At 42.3% G+C, this 16,803-nt stretch overlaps 1 protein-coding gene across 1 annotated transcript in view; it reads left to right on the forward strand.

Moving 5' to 3' along the window:
• The window catches only part of STXBP5L (syntaxin binding protein 5L), a 109,086-nt gene that overhangs the window by 44,063 nt on the left and 48,220 nt on the right, over positions 1–16,803 (forward strand). Inside the window, exons 12-16 of the mRNA XM_044449686.1 lie at positions 355–502; positions 6,984–7,051; positions 9,233–9,273; positions 11,238–11,452; positions 14,406–14,575. Coding sequence (XP_044305621.1) covers positions 355–502; positions 6,984–7,051; positions 9,233–9,273; positions 11,238–11,452; positions 14,406–14,575 — 642 coding nt within the window. The remainder of the gene's footprint in view (positions 1–354; positions 503–6,983; positions 7,052–9,232; positions 9,274–11,237; positions 11,453–14,405; positions 14,576–16,803) is intronic.

Raw genomic sequence — 16,803 nt, forward strand, 5'->3', positions numbered from 1 at the left:
TGAAGTGATACCATCCATTCCCACATTTGTGTCTTCAGCACAAACTGGACAAAGTTGAGACATCTAACAAAGAGCTGACGGTATCCTCAAAACTGATTATTCCCAGAATACAGTGGAGAAAACCCATTGGACCCAATTTACATGTTTAGTGTAAATTCTTCCTTAATGTAAAGTTCTTAGAAATTAGGACCATTCGTCTTACTTTTTAAATATAAATTCTACACCTAATATTAAACATATGCTTTTGAGAAAATCAACATACATTATTTGGGAGTATGTCTTATTTTTAGCAGCTTATGTGTGATCTATTTTATTAAAACTGTATGCTAATTCACTCTCCCAAATCTTTCTCAGTTTTCCAATTTTTGAAAATCCATATCCCATGGACATTCATGAATCACCAGTTACCTGCACAGAGTATTTTGCTGACTGTCCTGCAGATCTGATTCCTGTGCTATATTCTGTAGGCGCTAAATATAAGAAGCAAGGATACAGCAACAAGGTAAAAAAAGAAAAACTAGGAAATGTTTTATTGAAGTAGGGCTAATTAATATTGTTCAATGTTTCTTTATGGTAGTTTTATTTTTAAAACCTTTCATTTTTCTTAATTTCACGCTTTGAGATTTTAAGAAATTTTGCGCATATGCAGACATATTACTACAAGGCATAATGCAGCCCCCTCCTCACTCTCCCCCTCCCGACTTGGTGCTTCAAACTTTGTGACCTCCTGCTTTGATCGGGTAGAGCAGGCAGACTGTATGCAGGTATAAGTGACTTCCGATATCCTGGAACAGCCTGGTGCTGCATAGGGAGGGGCAAGTAGGCTGTATCATGTTCTATACTCTCCACACATCATAGTCTCCATTTTAATGAAGTCTTCATAGCCTTAATTTGTTTCTATGTTTCTGTTAGGTTTTTTTATGTTTCTATTAGGCTGGACATGCATATGGTAGGCATGTCATGAGTGGAGCTGGCCAGAGCTGGGGGTCAGACTAGATGGCCCAGGAGACCCTTTCTGACTTGTTCAGTTTCTATGTTTCTGTGTTAATGAGTTTTTAGTGTTGTGACGTTAGCTCAGAAGTTCGTCAGTTTTATGTGATGCCCATTAAACCTGAGGACTTGCCATCCAATGAAAACTTGCCTGCTGTTCAGCGTCATGGTTACATCACTATTTCACTGTTATGTTCAGACAAGAGTAGAATCAGATTGCACTCTGTGCTTATTTTTATATTGTATTTGTTGCTTTCCTCCATTAGGCACCTGAGCTGTAGTGGCATAAACATGAAACTGCAAAACAAAAGTAATACAGAATCTGTCAAACATTTACACAATAAACAAGAACAGTAAACATCTGGCAGGCAAGTGGACAGGAGCCAGGGCTACAGGACTGGGTTGAAGACTAACTGAAGCCTGGTGCTGGCCCTGGATTGTGTCCTGGGCCCTGACTGACACCGTTACAATTACTCTTCCATACAGGAGTGAATGGTGGTTATTCACTTTAGAGGAAACTACAGTACACTCTAAGTCAAATGCAACATTAGCCTAACAGCCACTTCCCTGCTCCAAAGCCTCAGGGACAGATGATTTGCAATGAAGGAACAAAAGAATGCAATACTGAGTGGGATCATAGAGTTGGAAGGGCCGCTTAGGCCATCCAGATCAAACCCCTTTGATCTCAGTGCAGCAATCCACTTTAAAGAATCCCTGACAGATGGCTGTCTAGTCTGTGCTCAAATATCCTTCCTCAGTGGAGAACCCACTCTCTCCCTGATTGTTTCCCTTGTCTGACTGCTCTGACAGGATGCTTTTCCTGATGTTTAACTGAAGTCTGCCTTCCTGTAATTTAAACCAAATGGATGATAGGGAAAAGATTGGGGTCATTTTCTGTGTGACAGCCCTAAAGGTATTGAAAAGTGCTAGTATATCCTACTCAGTTTTCTCTTCTCAAGGTCAAACATAGCCACTTCCTTCCATCTTTCCTTGTAGGTCTTAGGTTCTCACACCCTGATCATTTAAGTTGCCCTTAACATTTTATCCGAATCCTTCTTAAAGTGTGGTGTCCTGAATTGGACACAGTATTTGAGGTGAGGTCTGAGCAGCAGGATAGAGTAGAACTACTTTCCATGGTTCTGAAACTATTCTTCTGTTGTCTCTGTCCCTATTATTTTCTGACCAGTTTTCAAATCTAAGTTCATTTTGAGGGTTTTGCCCTATCTTCTATGGTAACCTAAGGTATTAGCTATCCCATCCAATATTCTATCATATGCAATTCCTACATCTCCTCCTACAGCATTAATAAAAATGTTGATGCTTACAAAGCCCAAGTACCCCACTTGATACTTTCCTCCAGTTTGATGACAAACCACTGATAAGCACTCTTTAAATCATTCTCCAGCCAGCTGTGGATCCATCTAGTAGTATTGTAATCCAGCACGCACTTGACTAGCTTCATAATCAAAATATCATGGGGCACTGAGTCAAATGATTATGAAGTTAAAGTCGGGATATATCACACCTGCAGTATTTCCACAATCTACTAAGGAAGTTGCATGCATACCCAAAAAACTTCAAAAATGAAATAAGGTTACTCCATCATGGTTGGTTCTTGACTTCCCACGAACACTGCAATAGTGTCAAGGTTCGTATAGATTAAGCAGTTTATAATCTGCTCTGGAATCATCCCAGGTTTTTTTTGAAATCAATTTTATTATTTTCACAACAATCTGACTTTAAAAACAATGATTATTTAAGACATCAGATATACTGGGTTAACATCTTCCTCATTTAACAGTCAATAGTCATATTCAAATCTATGCATAGTCCCATTTCTCTAGCTGGTAATAAAATGAATTCCAAGTTTGGTAGAGATATACGTCCTCCTTCTCCTTCAGAGACAAGATCGATCTGTTCTGCCATGTAGAATTATCCCAGGTTTTGATGTCAGTCTGACAGCTCAGTAATTCTTCAGACCTTCCTCTTCTTTCTTTGTCATTTCTGCATATTTGACTTCCTCTAGTATTCTGGTACTTCATCTGTTCTCCAGATTCTGTGTCCATGTGCTAGCTCTTTCAACGGCTGAGGAAGCAATTCTTACAACCTGGGGATTTGAACCATTTCAGATGCTTAGAAATTCACTGACAATCTTATGCTGATTTCAGACTTCAGTCCTTACCCCTTCAGTCTGCTTCGCCAATGTGCCAGTTGGGTCTGAGAACCTCTTTTGGAAGAAGACTGAGTTAAAATAATTGCTGAGCAGCTCTGTCTTTGTCATCCATCATCATTTTGCCAACTTTGCTGAGCAGCTGGTCACTTTTGTCCTTCTTTACTTCAGATGTATCTGATGAAGCATCCCACACCGACTTTCTAAGCTTTAGCCTTTTCAGCTTTAGCCATCCTGACTCCATGCCTGCATTTTCAGGCTGCCTTGCCTGTACATCTCCTTAGTGATCATGTTCTGCCTGCCACCTCCCATATGTGTCCTTTTTGTTTTGCAGATCTCTGCTAAGCCTTTTATGCAACCAGACTAGCTTTTGCTGCTGCTGCTGCTTTCTCCTATGATCGTTGTTTCTGATCATATCTTTAGTATCTCCTCTTTCAGAAACTCCCATTTTTCTGAGTTTATTGAAATCAGCGTTTCCAAAATCCAAGGTATAGATTTTACTACTCTCCTCTTCAGTTTATTTTATAATCAAGAATGGAAGCATTACATCCCCACTTTGATCCAAAGTTCTTGGTCCTTTCACCCAATCAACTAGGGCAGTGATGGCGAAGCTTTTAGAGACCAAGTACCCAAACTGCAACCCAGAACCCACTTATTTATCACATAGGGCCAACACTGCAATAAAACCTGAATACTGAGGTTTTTGTTTAGAAAAAACAACTCATACGTTCACATCTTTTGTCTTAAAAGAAAAACACAATAACAGAGAGAAGGAGCCATGTTCACGTTCATTGCCCCAAAGTTGGGGGACACCGGGCTTGCTTGCACCTAGGCACGCACACTCCCTCCCTTCCTCCCTCCCTCCTCACCCCCAAACCAGCCACCAGGAATGCCACAGAAACTTTGGCAGCGCTTGAAAGTTTACCGGAGGGGTGGAATTGGGGGGGAGAGAGACCTAAACTAAAGGTGAGGAGAGGCTATCACTGATCCCTTCCACGCTTCCTTTGGGAACTTCCTCGAGGTGCCCCCACGGCACTGCCAAGCCTTGGCGAGTGGGGTCGGGTAGGGAGGAGGGTCCCCGCCACATGCCCACTCCTCTCGCTTCGCAGCAGTTCCAGCCTCCACTTTTCCTCGTTTTGGCCTCCCTCCCCAGGAATCACCATATCGATCCTGGGCACCCTCTCTCTCCTCCTCCTCGCTCCAGCTGCTGCTGCTGAGCTGCCACTTCAACCCTGTCACTTGCTCCCTTCATCCAGCTTCCCACCCACCCCCTGCAGCCAGTGGCACAGGAGCGGGCGCACAGGCAGGCGGGCACACGGCTTCCTGTCTGCGCTTGCAGCTACCCAGTCAGCAGGGTCCTGCCACTGTGCTAGGAGGGTGGCTTGGGCTGCTGCTCACATGCTTCAGGCTGGGGGGAGGAGGAGGAGGAGGCAGGAGGAGGGCGCCGCTGCCAGCGCTTGACACACCTGCTCACTGCTCACCTGCTCCCTTCTTGGCGCACCTGGCGCAACTGTTGCATCTGCCTCTGGCCACCTGTTTGACGCCCCCTCTTGCGGCGAGTTGTGGCTAACAAGTGTCGTTGTCACCTGGCACTGTTACTTTTTCCGAATATGTGCATGGCTGCTGGGGCGATGCTGGGGCGACTTGGCTCGCGTGCCAACAGAGAGGGCTCTGTGTGCCCACTATGGCACACGTGCCATAGTTTCACCATCACTGAACTAGGGTGATTATTAATCAGAATCATGCCAAGGATGTTTGAGCCTATCATTTCTTCCTCCACCCTCAATGAAGGAGAAGTCATTGGCAAAGCAAGACAGAAATTTCATGGAGAAACTTGCATGGCACAATTAGTCTCCCAAACTCTGTACCGGTAATTAACACTTCCCCCTCCTCCATACTTCCTGGAAATATCTGCAGTTTGCTCTTGGAAAAGATCGTTCACATCTTCTCTTCAGTGAGGTGACTGGTAGTAGACTCCAACCACAGTATAGTGCAGGATGCATAAATATGTCTGCACACACAGCCTCAAAGTGCCCACTCTGTCAATATCTCCCTCTCCTTCTCTCTGAAGATGAAGAAATGGACATGCAACAGGGGTAGTGTAACAGGCACTCCCAGCTCCTGGTCAACCATCTTTCCCCTCTATGACTGGAATTACATTTCCAGCAGGAAAAGGACAATTTAACAGTTTTTCCTGCCAAAGCAAAGGCCTTGTCAGCATGAAGACTGGCACTTCTTCGCTAGGAATGCAAATACTTTAGTCCCAGTCCTCTTGGGGGCAATATGCCCAATGAGGAGCTGTGGACTCATGCAGCTCTTATCTCTGTCTTTCCCTCCATGTTTCCAAAAGTAGTTTTCTAAGGCACTGGGAAGAGATTTGATAACGTCAGCAGTGCCCATGCAAGGTTATACCAGATTTTTTCCCCTTTTTGAGGGGGCAGGTGGGGTGGGTGCGATGGGTCTTGAAGGTGCCATGAAACTCTGTTGGCTACCCTCAGGAACTCATGACATGACATTGCTGTTTTCATGCCCACTCCTTTTCCACTGCAATCCCCTCAAATTTGTTTTTCTCACAAGGGGTTCTATACCTGTATTTGTGAGGTACAGATGAATCAGACCTGATGAGGTTAAAATGTTTTGGGGAAGAAGTTCAGGCAGAAAGCAGTGGAACATAGTAAGGGAAGCCATCCACTTTCCTACTGGCCATATTACTCCATCACAAGAATGTTTTAAAGTAGAGAATTGGCTGTCAGACTAATGCTAAACATGGCTTCAGTGTACCATGAACGTCTCTTGGCCATTATGGGAGAAATAGGTCCTACTCCAAGGCTTGAATGTATTTGGCCAACTGGGAGGGATGAAGAAGGGAACCTTTGGACTGGGCTAAGCAAGTAGGCCTTTCAGTTAGTGCATTTCTCATAATGATCTAACCAGTTTTGTACCACACAGAGGAATGGCAGATTTAGCTGTGATCTTTTCAGCTAAAATGGCCTCTTGAGCATTCTGTGGCTGGTGCAGACAGAGGAGGGAAGTGCAGCTTTGAAGAACAGTGGCATCTTGCTAGTTGAGCTGGGAGTTGGATAATGTGTTGACTTAACTAGCGCTTAGATGTATTACAGAGAGGGGCCTTCGGAGTAGGAAAAAGCAGGAATACCCCCTTCATTTTGTCATGTCTTGTTATGACAAAGCCATACTGGAGTGTGGTAGGAATATTGACTTTATTAATAGATGCAGAGAGCAGACGGAGAATGTTCTGCAACCCAAGAAAATTCTGCTTTCTGCAGATTAGTACAATACAGAACACCACTGAGGAATCTGTTTGGGATGATAAATTGCTCTTGGTTTTAATATGAACCTAATGTTTAATCCACGTTTGTGCAGAGAAGTTTGAACATATGTTCCGTAGAAGTACTTAGGCAGAAGTATGTAAAATCTCAATTTCATCAGGGAGACATATGTAGTCATGAAAGACCTATTTTCTCTTAATATTGGAGCAGAATCTGCTAGTTTGCTTTCAGACATCTCTCTTCAACAGTGGGGATTAGAAACTTGTTTTTATTTTAACTAAAGCTTATATTTTCAAGGTGGACCATCAGCATTGGAGAGCAAAAAGATCTTAACCATGTATGCAAAATTGCCACTGAAAGCTCAATGCAATAAAGGGCACAAAAGTTTGTTAATGCAGTATTTCCTCCAGCTTATCCTAAAAACAATACAGATAATGTTAATGACTGTATAACTGTAAAATGTTACTTAAAAAAACCAAAACCATGTTTCAGAATTCTAAATATAACTTCTAGAATGACATTCTTATTGTGTTCAGGAGTGGCCTATCAGTGGTGGAGCATGGAATCTAGGAGCACAGACATATCCTGAAATTATTATTACAGGGTAAGAAATTTATTTTTAAATGGTTCCAGTTATTGAAGGAGTGGTGGACCCACTGAAATGACTCAGTCCTGAAACTTGACGCATTAGAATGATCACTTTAGCTGACATTATCAGCTGTCCTAATTGTCTTTTCATATAGGAAGTTGTGTCAGGAGGATCACACAGTAGTAGGTGTCTTGTAACCAGTGCCTGAGTCCATGAATTGAAGAGGATGAAGCAGTAGGGATGATAATGATGACTTAAGTAAAGGAGCAAGAAAAGCCAAGGAGAATCTGGTCCAGTTTATTGACCATTTGAAGGCCTGCTTCATAGTAATGGTGCTGAAATATTGTACTTCTGTGCCAGCTATTGCCTCTGCATTGTCTCATGTGACTGAGGTTTTCCATACCATCACATGACTTTTACAACTGGGCATGAAAAGAGTCTGTATTGCTTTCAGAGTTTGCTTACAGAGGTTGCTTACAACTCCTTTATTGTTGACCCCAGTGTTATTTCATACTTTATAGAAAAGATATCCTGCTCATCTTCTGGATGCATTTTAGTTCTTAACATCCAAGAATGTTGGCAGGATTTCTTCTGTTTGCTTGTCTTTTTTGACCCTAGTACGGCTAATATCAAAGATCCCGAGGAAAAACTGTTGGCCTTTTCAATATGTGTAATAAATGCTTCCTTAAGGGAGGTATCACTACAATCTGTTTTTAAGTGATAGTGAGACTTTTGTTAACAAAAACTTCTCCCTCAGTTTTGGGAGAGGGAGAAGTTACTGGCCAGTTTCCAAACTCTCTTTTTTGCCAAGATTGTCAAACTAACTGCTGTAGCTGAGTCACCCTAGCTATTCTTGGATTATATAAACTATCTAGATTATCAGTTTGGCTTCTAACCTAAGACTGGGAATAGGCTCCCCTTTTTTCAGTTACTTGCAGGAGAAGTGGGGAGTTTCAGCCTCTGAGAAGCTCTTAGTACAATTGATAACTGTATCCTTGTACAAAAAGCACATTGGCTGGGTGGAGGGCACTGCTTGCCTTTCTGGAAGAGTCTAGGAAATAGCACTCGGTTACTGTTGCTCCTTATAAGAGTCCTTTGGGGAGGCCATTTTGTTCTCTGTGCTTTTTAACATCCATGTGGATCTGCTTGGAAAGTTTGGATTTTTGAAGAGAGCAGTTTTCACTATAGTAATGATATACAACTCCTTTTCAACTAAATCAGGTATAGTGGTACCATTTTGAATGACCGCCTGAAGTTAGCAATTGGCTGGATGAGGGTGCATAACTGAGACTTAATCCAGAAAGGACAGAGTTACTGATGTGAGGCAGTTGGACAACCAGGAAAGTGAAAGAATTGCCTGTTTTGGATGAGATCAAATTCCTCTCGAAGAAGAGGCTTGCCATTTGCAAATGCCGTGCACTAGAATGTGTTCTGTCAGCTTTAGCAGACATGTACAAATTGTACAGACATGTACAAATCGATGCATGCTTGAGTAACAGCAGAAAGCAAAGAACAAGGACTTCTTTTCTAATATGCATTCAAAACCTCAAAATGTCATTTGTGTAGAGAGTCACTGTAGTAGCTGTGGCCTTCTCCCCATAAATTGGTTTAATTTCATGATTCAGTCCATGCAAGAGACTTGTCTTCTCCTGCATCCCAAAGATTGCTCATCCTGCTACCTTTCCATACTCACTAAGTACATCTTAGAAGAGAATGGAGGAGGAATGTGCACATTGCCAGCACCAATAAAAACCTGCCTTCCATTGAAACACCTGGGACATGTTTCTAGGGGACACTTATTTGATTTATTTATTTATTTATTTATTTAGAATTTTTGTATGCCGTCCCATCGCTTATAGCCTTGGGACGGCTCACATACATAAATAAATAAACATAATACAAATACAATTAAAACCCAGAAGCACCCTGAAACCCAGAAACACCCAGAAACACTTCCCTGATTGGTGCTGGCAAACAATGAAGTTGCACTGAGGAATCACACAGAAGATCTGCTTTTTTATGACCAGCCTAGCAAGGGCAGTGGGAAGCTGGCTTGACAGCAGGGCTCCATTTAAATACCAGAGGGAGAGGGAGGCCAAGGCACATACTCTGTCTCCACAGAGGTATTGTAATATTGAATGAGGCAGTAACCATTTGGTATCCTTTTAAGTTGACTTTTACTCTGTTCTTTTTAAGACATGCAGATGGATCAGTAAAATTTTGGGATGCTTCTGCCAGTAAGTTTCTTGTTATGTTATTGTATTTTGTTGTATTTATTTATCACTATGATTTATTTATGTTGTAAGCCGTCCTGGGATGTTTGTAAAGGACGGGGTAAAATAGTGTAAATAAATAAATAAGAACAATTCTTACTAAATTAATAAATACATGATACAGATTTGAAAGGAAGGAGATTAATTACAGTGGTTGAAACTTGTAAATAAAATGCGTGTATTTGGAATGTATTATTGACAGTAATGAGCTGTAGAGAACTGTACAAATGAACAATGTATCTCTTGGCAGCACAGTATACATTCAGTGTATACCTAAATTTGCCATATAGTCACTTGCCTAACAAGTCACTGAAACTGAAGGCTGTAATACTCTAGTTATTGTGGCTTTGCCTTCATGTGACCAGTTATCCTGATCCTGGGATAGACTGTGCTTAAGATGCCCTGGGTTGCCACATATCCATGTGATCAATCCACAGCTGAAGCAACTGGGGAAAAGGGGAAAGGAACACCTAGAAAACAAAGGGCTTTGATGCTTCCCATCGCTGAAAGGGTAGCATGGGAATGGAATGCAAAATTCTCTAGTTATGTGAAAGGGAGGAGTGTGCGGCTGAAGGCAAACCCAGTTGGTTATTCATGCCCAAGGCCACCTTAACACCTTCCACTTCCCACACATAACGAGATCCTTTAAAATGAGGAAATGGCAATGGTTATTTTGATTCTTTGTCATCTGGCAGCACAAATTAAAGCCTACCGATTCTTTTGGTCACCGACCACAACCAATTTAGTATTGGTTGCACAGAGCAATATTAAGATTTCATTCTTCCTTTAATAGGTTATTGTCAATTGCAGAGAAAGCTTATACCAAAAGTTGTTAAATTATATCTGGTTTTGAAACTGGGTGTGTTTTCTGTAGGTGCATCGTCACACAGGGTTTAAGTTATACTGGACTCTTTTTTTCAGACTGCTCCCTTTGGGACAAACAATGTTACTTGTAAACCAGATGAACTTTCCATATGTACATCTTCACATAGCAGCCCTGTTTGCATGTAGCAACAGCTAGTTGTGGGTTAATCCTCAGTTTATTGGGTTGCAGACTGTGCATGTTCCACTGCTCTTTAAAATATGCAGCCTCCAATTGGCCAGATCATAGGTTGCTTCATTACATTGGTTAAATAACCCAGAGTTAACCTAAAAGGTGCAAAGGTTTGCCTCGTTACATACTGCATGAGGCCCTGTATGGGAGAGGGGTCCTCCAGGTAAGGACTTATGATCTGCCTGAATATCTAGCCATTCCAAGCATTGCTAGGCTGTATCTGAAAGGCAATTGAATTGAATACTGCCCTGCCTCCATGGCAGAAAGCTGGATTTTTCTTCTTGCCATACCATCCTTTGAATGGTATTAATTTGAATTTGGCTTATGGTAAATGCCCTCTTGCCTTCCTTACAAAAAGAAATCTGTGGTAAGAAAAATTCCCAGGTTTTGCACTTAAAAAATAAAGCAAAACAAAAACAGCAAGCTGGCCAAGCTGGAGATCATGTCCACATATTGGAAGATTATGGTCCAGATTAATAGGATAAGTCTGCAAGATTCCATGTTATATATAATCTATATCACAAATCAGTTAACTTAGCATGTTTAATGGATTCAGAACTGTAAGGGTATTTTAAATATGAATTTCAAGGACAACACTCCTTATGTTGAAAGGCTGCCCTTTTTATTACATTCTGGACAGTAAGGCCTTATGTCTCTTAGTGCATTATGTGTCTCCTTTTGGTCACCTTTATTGAAAAAGATCAGAGAAAAAAATAATACATACAATCCTGTACATAAATTATGTACTATTTACTTTTGCAGTACTTTACCCTTCTGTCTTCCAATACTAAAAAAGTCTGTGATTGTGTTAATTACAAATTAATATTAATCATTTATTTAATCTAACGCAATGGATTTTCTCAACATTTCACAGTTACCCTGCAGATGTTGTACAAGTTGAAGACCTCAAAAGTGTTTGAAAAACAGAAGCTGGAAGGAAAATCAGCAGGAGAAATAGTTGAAGAGGATCCTTTTGCTATCCAGTTGATGTATTGGTGTCCAGAAAGTAGAGTGTTCTGCATAGCAGGAGCCTCTGGATATGTTGTTGTTTACAGATTCAGCAAACATGAAGTTAATTCTGAAATATCAGTAAGTTTGTGTGAGTTTTGCTTATTTGAAGGCTCGATGGGCAGTTTTTAAATGCAGTTGAGATTCCAGATTACCACAGAAATAGATGAATAGTTGAAATGTGGTCATAAATATCAGATAGGAGAGATAATAACCCAGGTTCCATGTGCACAGTGGGGGAAATAAGCCATAATGCTTTATGTCTCCCACCATGTCTTCTGACAATCACATGCCAAGGTGGGGGGGGGGGTGTGTGGAATTTATATAGTTACTTTTGCAGCACAGCTTGCCATATCGTGCAAACCTGGACAATGGTGGTTTTTTTTTTTTTTTTTGCTAAAAACACTAAAACCTCTATAGCTTCTGTGTGATTGGTGGGAGTACCACCCTTACCCTTCCGTTGCATGGTCAGTGGGAGCTGCTCTCACCTTCTCAGTCGGTTTTGTTCTAACCACAGCCAGAGATGTAAGGGAACTTGAAGCAACTCCTTGGAGGGTGCCAGGTCTTGAGAGCCTCCTGCATAAACAGCACCATCAGTGGTTCAGTAATGAATGCCTCCTTGTTTTCCAGACCTACCCAATGTTGTGTTGCTCTGTGTTGATCTTCTTTGGAGTACAGAGTATAGAAGACATCCAGAGCATAACATTCTCAGTGTTGCTTTGCCAAACGTTGGGAGCACCACTTTTCAGCATGATCGGGGAGAATCATGGCAGCCCTGTATGCTGAAGGATGGCCATTGAAGCCTCTCTTATTACCCCTCTTCCAAATCCACATATTATTGACGCCATGGCTATCAATGACATCCTGTCATCTTTGTCTCAGAACCATAGCTGTCAGTATATGGTCACTGTAGTTCATTTGAGGCTGTCACCTTCGCCTCCATGAGTTGAAGAATGCCACATATACTGCCATCAACCCCCTTCTCAGGCTCTAGAAAAGACTCAGATAAGAAGGAGCCCCTGCTTCCAGAGTCATCTTCCCTTCCTCAGGGGCTTTCCAGGCCAAGGTACCTTGCCCTCCTAGGCTCCTCAGACACTTACTTCCAGTTTCACTCTCGCCAGCCTCATGCCATAGGATCCCCAGGCTGCCTAATAAGTCAATGAACTAGAAAGCTTCTGAGAAGAAGTAAAGCCAACATTAGAACCAGCTGGGTCCCTGGTGCCTACAGATCTCACACTGGCCATTTTGGCACCAGTCCCATCCATCACTTTATTCTTGACACTGAGCACAGTTATGAGTACTGCTTTGGTCCTGCCTAAAACGTATCCCTTGAGAATTCTCCAGACAGTCTCTGCCATGCTTCTGCCAGAGGTATTTGCCTCTGAGGAAGAAGCGGAGCTCCTGGAGATAAATTACATCCAGCAGCAGCTAATGCCAGAGGGCAGATAGGTGGACCAGGAGGAGCCTGGGCCCTTGGGGGAGATGCTTGTGGATCCACCCTTGCCGGAGGAGGGGAACTCCTCCCCTGTGGCAGAGGCTGAGCAAGCACCTTGCCTTAGAAGGCAGAGTCTCAGGAGGCAGGCCAGAACAATCACTGCACAGTTGCAGAGGCAGGCTGCTCAGAAGTGAAGGGGTCCTTGTGGGCAGGCCCTCCTCCCAAGGAGAACTTCTTCCAGAAGCTGAGGTTGAGTCGGGGGAGGGGGGACTATCTTTACATACACTCTGCCTTGCGTCTGAGTAAACTAGGGACTTCTATTTCACGGTTTGATCTTTTGTTTAAACATCACATGCTATCAATTCACCACTTCGGTTTAATTCCCTTCCCCTACACCATTTGTTTTGTTTTGCACTTGCTTAAACACAAAACACAACAAAAACATCGCATGCCTTCTCTCAGCAGTGGCAGTTCTGATGCAGAGAGGGCCAGAGAGGTCTCTCAGCAGCATCTCCTCTGAGACATACTGGCTGTTCACATTCAGAGTGCTGGATTTCCTTCCTGACCACACAAAAAGCTCAGATAACAATTATAGCAAAATTATTTGTCAGTTCTGCAACAGGGGTTACCCTGGGGGGCAGTATGCAGCCCACTGACCATGGATTGTGCACTCCTAGTCTAAGAGATTAGACTGTTTAACAGTATACGGACATTGACTTTCCTTCTCTTAATTCCATTAGTGTCAAATCTTTCCGGTCCCAGTCTGCACAGGACATGCATTCCACCCACATGGACTAGGAAGGCTACAGTTCTCATGTGCCCAGTCCCCACTCCTGGCTGCCATGGGTTTTCTGCAGTTCCTCTCTCCCTCTGTTTCAAAGGCTGCCACCATACACAAGCTAGCCCCCTTTCCTGGGAGTCAAGAAGAGGGAAGGTGAAAGAAAGACCAGCTGTCCTACTTAACTTTAGTAAAAGGGAATGTAAACATCCTTATCTTGAGGATGAGGTAAGGAATTCAGAGTGCCTGTAGGTAGTTACCTGACGGAGCACCTACAGGTTTCTCACCAAACTCTTTTCTGTAGCTACATTTAATGCCTGTGCAGCATGCTGGGAACTACCTATTCACACATAACTCCTCACCAAAATGTCTTCCAGTTGCTACCAATACTAGAGCTATGGGGCAGGGGTCCTAGCTCTAGCCTAGCTATAGAAATTTCTTCTGCTTAGGGGGCAGGAAACCTTTTCATTTCCTTGAACATCAGAACTAGCCTACATTTCAAGACTTTTGACTTCATTTAATCTCCCTCTTGTTGACAGGCCATTTATTTGGCTACAAGGGAGGATTTTGATGACATCAAATGCTGGCATTTATTCCAGGGCCCTGGGCTTCTGCAGTCACAATATGGTACAGTCTGCTCTGGGAGTAAGCCCCATTAAACTCTTGGGGCTTGCTTCTCAGTATATGTGCATAGGATTGCACAATAAGTTCTTCATCTGTATAGATACAGGTACAGGAGCCAATAATGTGTATTCTCTGTTAATATTCTTTTCAGATATATACTGGTTTCATAAAATAACTTGGGTTTTTATTTCCTTAAGTCTTTAGAAGTACAACTTCAAAGTGAAGCAGAATACACCATTAGTCCAGAGGCAGAAATGAGCACTCCATTTCCAAATGCCTCTTCTCATCTTTCATCTTTAAAAGATCTCTCAGGCAGTACAAACACTGTGGAATCTGAAGAAACGAAGGATAGTAGTCCATGCCTCAGGTAAATAATTTTAGGCTATTCGACATTTTATTCTTACCTCCCTTGATCGTCTTCTTGTGGGCCAAAGTTTAGATGGGTGCTGTCTGTCTCTCCCCTGCTCCTTTGCTTGTGTTATACTGTGGAACACCATACTCATTGACGGATCATGATAAAGAGGATGGTGACTGAGTGTGCATCTCCTGCCTTTCCTCTGACTGTAAAGAACATGGGCCAGCTTACATAGTCCTCCTCCCCTGTGGTTTACCTTTACAGCCACCTTGTTGTAACTGTAACAAAGTCACCTAGTGGGCTTCATGGCTGAGTGAGGACGAGCACCCAGATCTCCTGAGTCCAGTCTAACACCCTGGTCACTGTGCCACCTCACCTAATTGAACATAATGGCTTCAGAATAAGTCTCCCTCATGACAGAGCATCATCCTTCAGCTGCGGATGTACTTTACATGTATTGTGGATGTAAAGTATTTTCTCTAGAATCCTGAGAAATACATTCCAGTGGGTCTGGCACTTTTTCCATAGTATGCCACCTGGGAACAATGCTCCATCATTGCAGAGTGTTAGCAAAATATTTTTGGGTCAAAGAGACAAAGAAAATACTTAGAACGCAGTCCTATGGGCCCTAGACAGAATACTTTGGATCCCCAGATCCAAGATTAGAGGCAGAACTCTGAACCTGGAGCCGGTGAGTCATAGTCTAATCCCTTCCCTTCTCACAGCTGGCTGCTTCTCCCAGGTGGGAAAATCAACCTCAGAGAGGGGGTGAAGGGGACAGAGTGGCAAGCAGGAAAGAGGATACTGATACGAGGTGCCTTCAGCACTTCAGTCCAACCCCGTTTGCTCTTGATCTGAAGTGCCTCAAGTAGATGGCTGAAATTAGCCATCAAGCTGAATTGCAAGGAAGCAGGACCAGGAGCCTATGCTCATGGGAGGACCACTGATAGGGTCGCACCCTTAAGTGCTTAAATTTAATGTTTTGTTACCTAGCATATTAATGACAAGCAGTCTTACAAATCTGTACACAGCCACAGAGCAGCTTTAAGGTGAAAGCTGTGAACAGAAGGCCTAATAGCCAGAGGTGTTTCAACTACACAGCCTTCTTCAGTGGCTTAGGTATGAGGAGTAATTGTGATGGTTTTGCTTTGTTTGAGCTGTCTGCTCTTAATTCAGTATTCTGAGAGCCTTCAGCTGCCTGTTAACTCTCTACAGTAGATAAATGCATCTTTAAACGAAGTGTATGTATAGCTAGGAGTGTTTGGCAGGTTGCAGTCCCGGTCTTGTATTGACAGTTCTAGTTCAGGAATTTTTGAATTCATTTCTTTCTTGATGCAGCTGTATATTTCCATATAAAATACAAGTACTGAATTATTTAAAAGCAAAGGAGGTTATATTTTCTAAGAATTAATTGCTATCGCTAAAGAGAACTTTGCTAAGACTTCTCTGCAGAATTGTTTGTCAGAATCACAAGCAAGGAGTTTCAGTATCAAAAAGGCTGTCTGCCCCCCACCCCCCCCCATCCCCAAATCAAGCTGAATTGCTGAAATATAACCACATTCATTCTGCCAGCACAAACTGTGATTTTATAAATCTGGCCTAAGATTCTTGACTTCTTAAAAAAATCCTTCATGATCAAAGCACATATACAAATATTTAAAAATTTATCTTTTAGGTCAGAAACAATTTCTTACTCTAAGTTTATTAATTGAACATGAGTGCATATTTTTCTGGGCATCGATTCATCAGACTTTTTAATGTCTGTATCTCATTCAGTATCTTTTGCTCACTAACGGCAAGCAAAAATTGTGAGGTTACTTTGACACAGAAGAATATAGTTTTATGTTCTCTTGGGTGCAATCTTGTGCTGGCTGAATAATGCTATGAACTGTAGGACTTTTTTTGGCTGTCTGAGCATGCTTAGGATTCTGCTCTTAATCTCTCCCATAACCCGGTTCAATCTGTTATCATAAGGTTTAATCCAGTTTTTCTTTTTGGATATTATTCCACCTGCTTTACAAGTTACCTTTTGCAAACATATACCATATCTTTCTTATTGTTACCAGTTACCTGTTTGATTATGTATTTAATTCCTTGGGTTCCTAATGACCTTTTATGTAACATGCTGAATTTCTGGGGCTTACAGTTCTAAGACATGACAGCTTTGGGGATTTTGTGGGGTTGAGAAATAGTTACTTTTCCAGTATTTATTTCAAGCATATGGCTATGCCACCCACATT

This window comes from Varanus komodoensis, unplaced genomic scaffold (genome assembly GCF_004798865.1).
Source record: "Varanus komodoensis strain SLA01 unplaced genomic scaffold, ASM479886v1 scaffold60, whole genome shotgun sequence".
In the NCBI taxonomy this organism is placed as follows: Eukaryota; Metazoa; Chordata; class Lepidosauria; order Squamata; family Varanidae; genus Varanus; species Varanus komodoensis.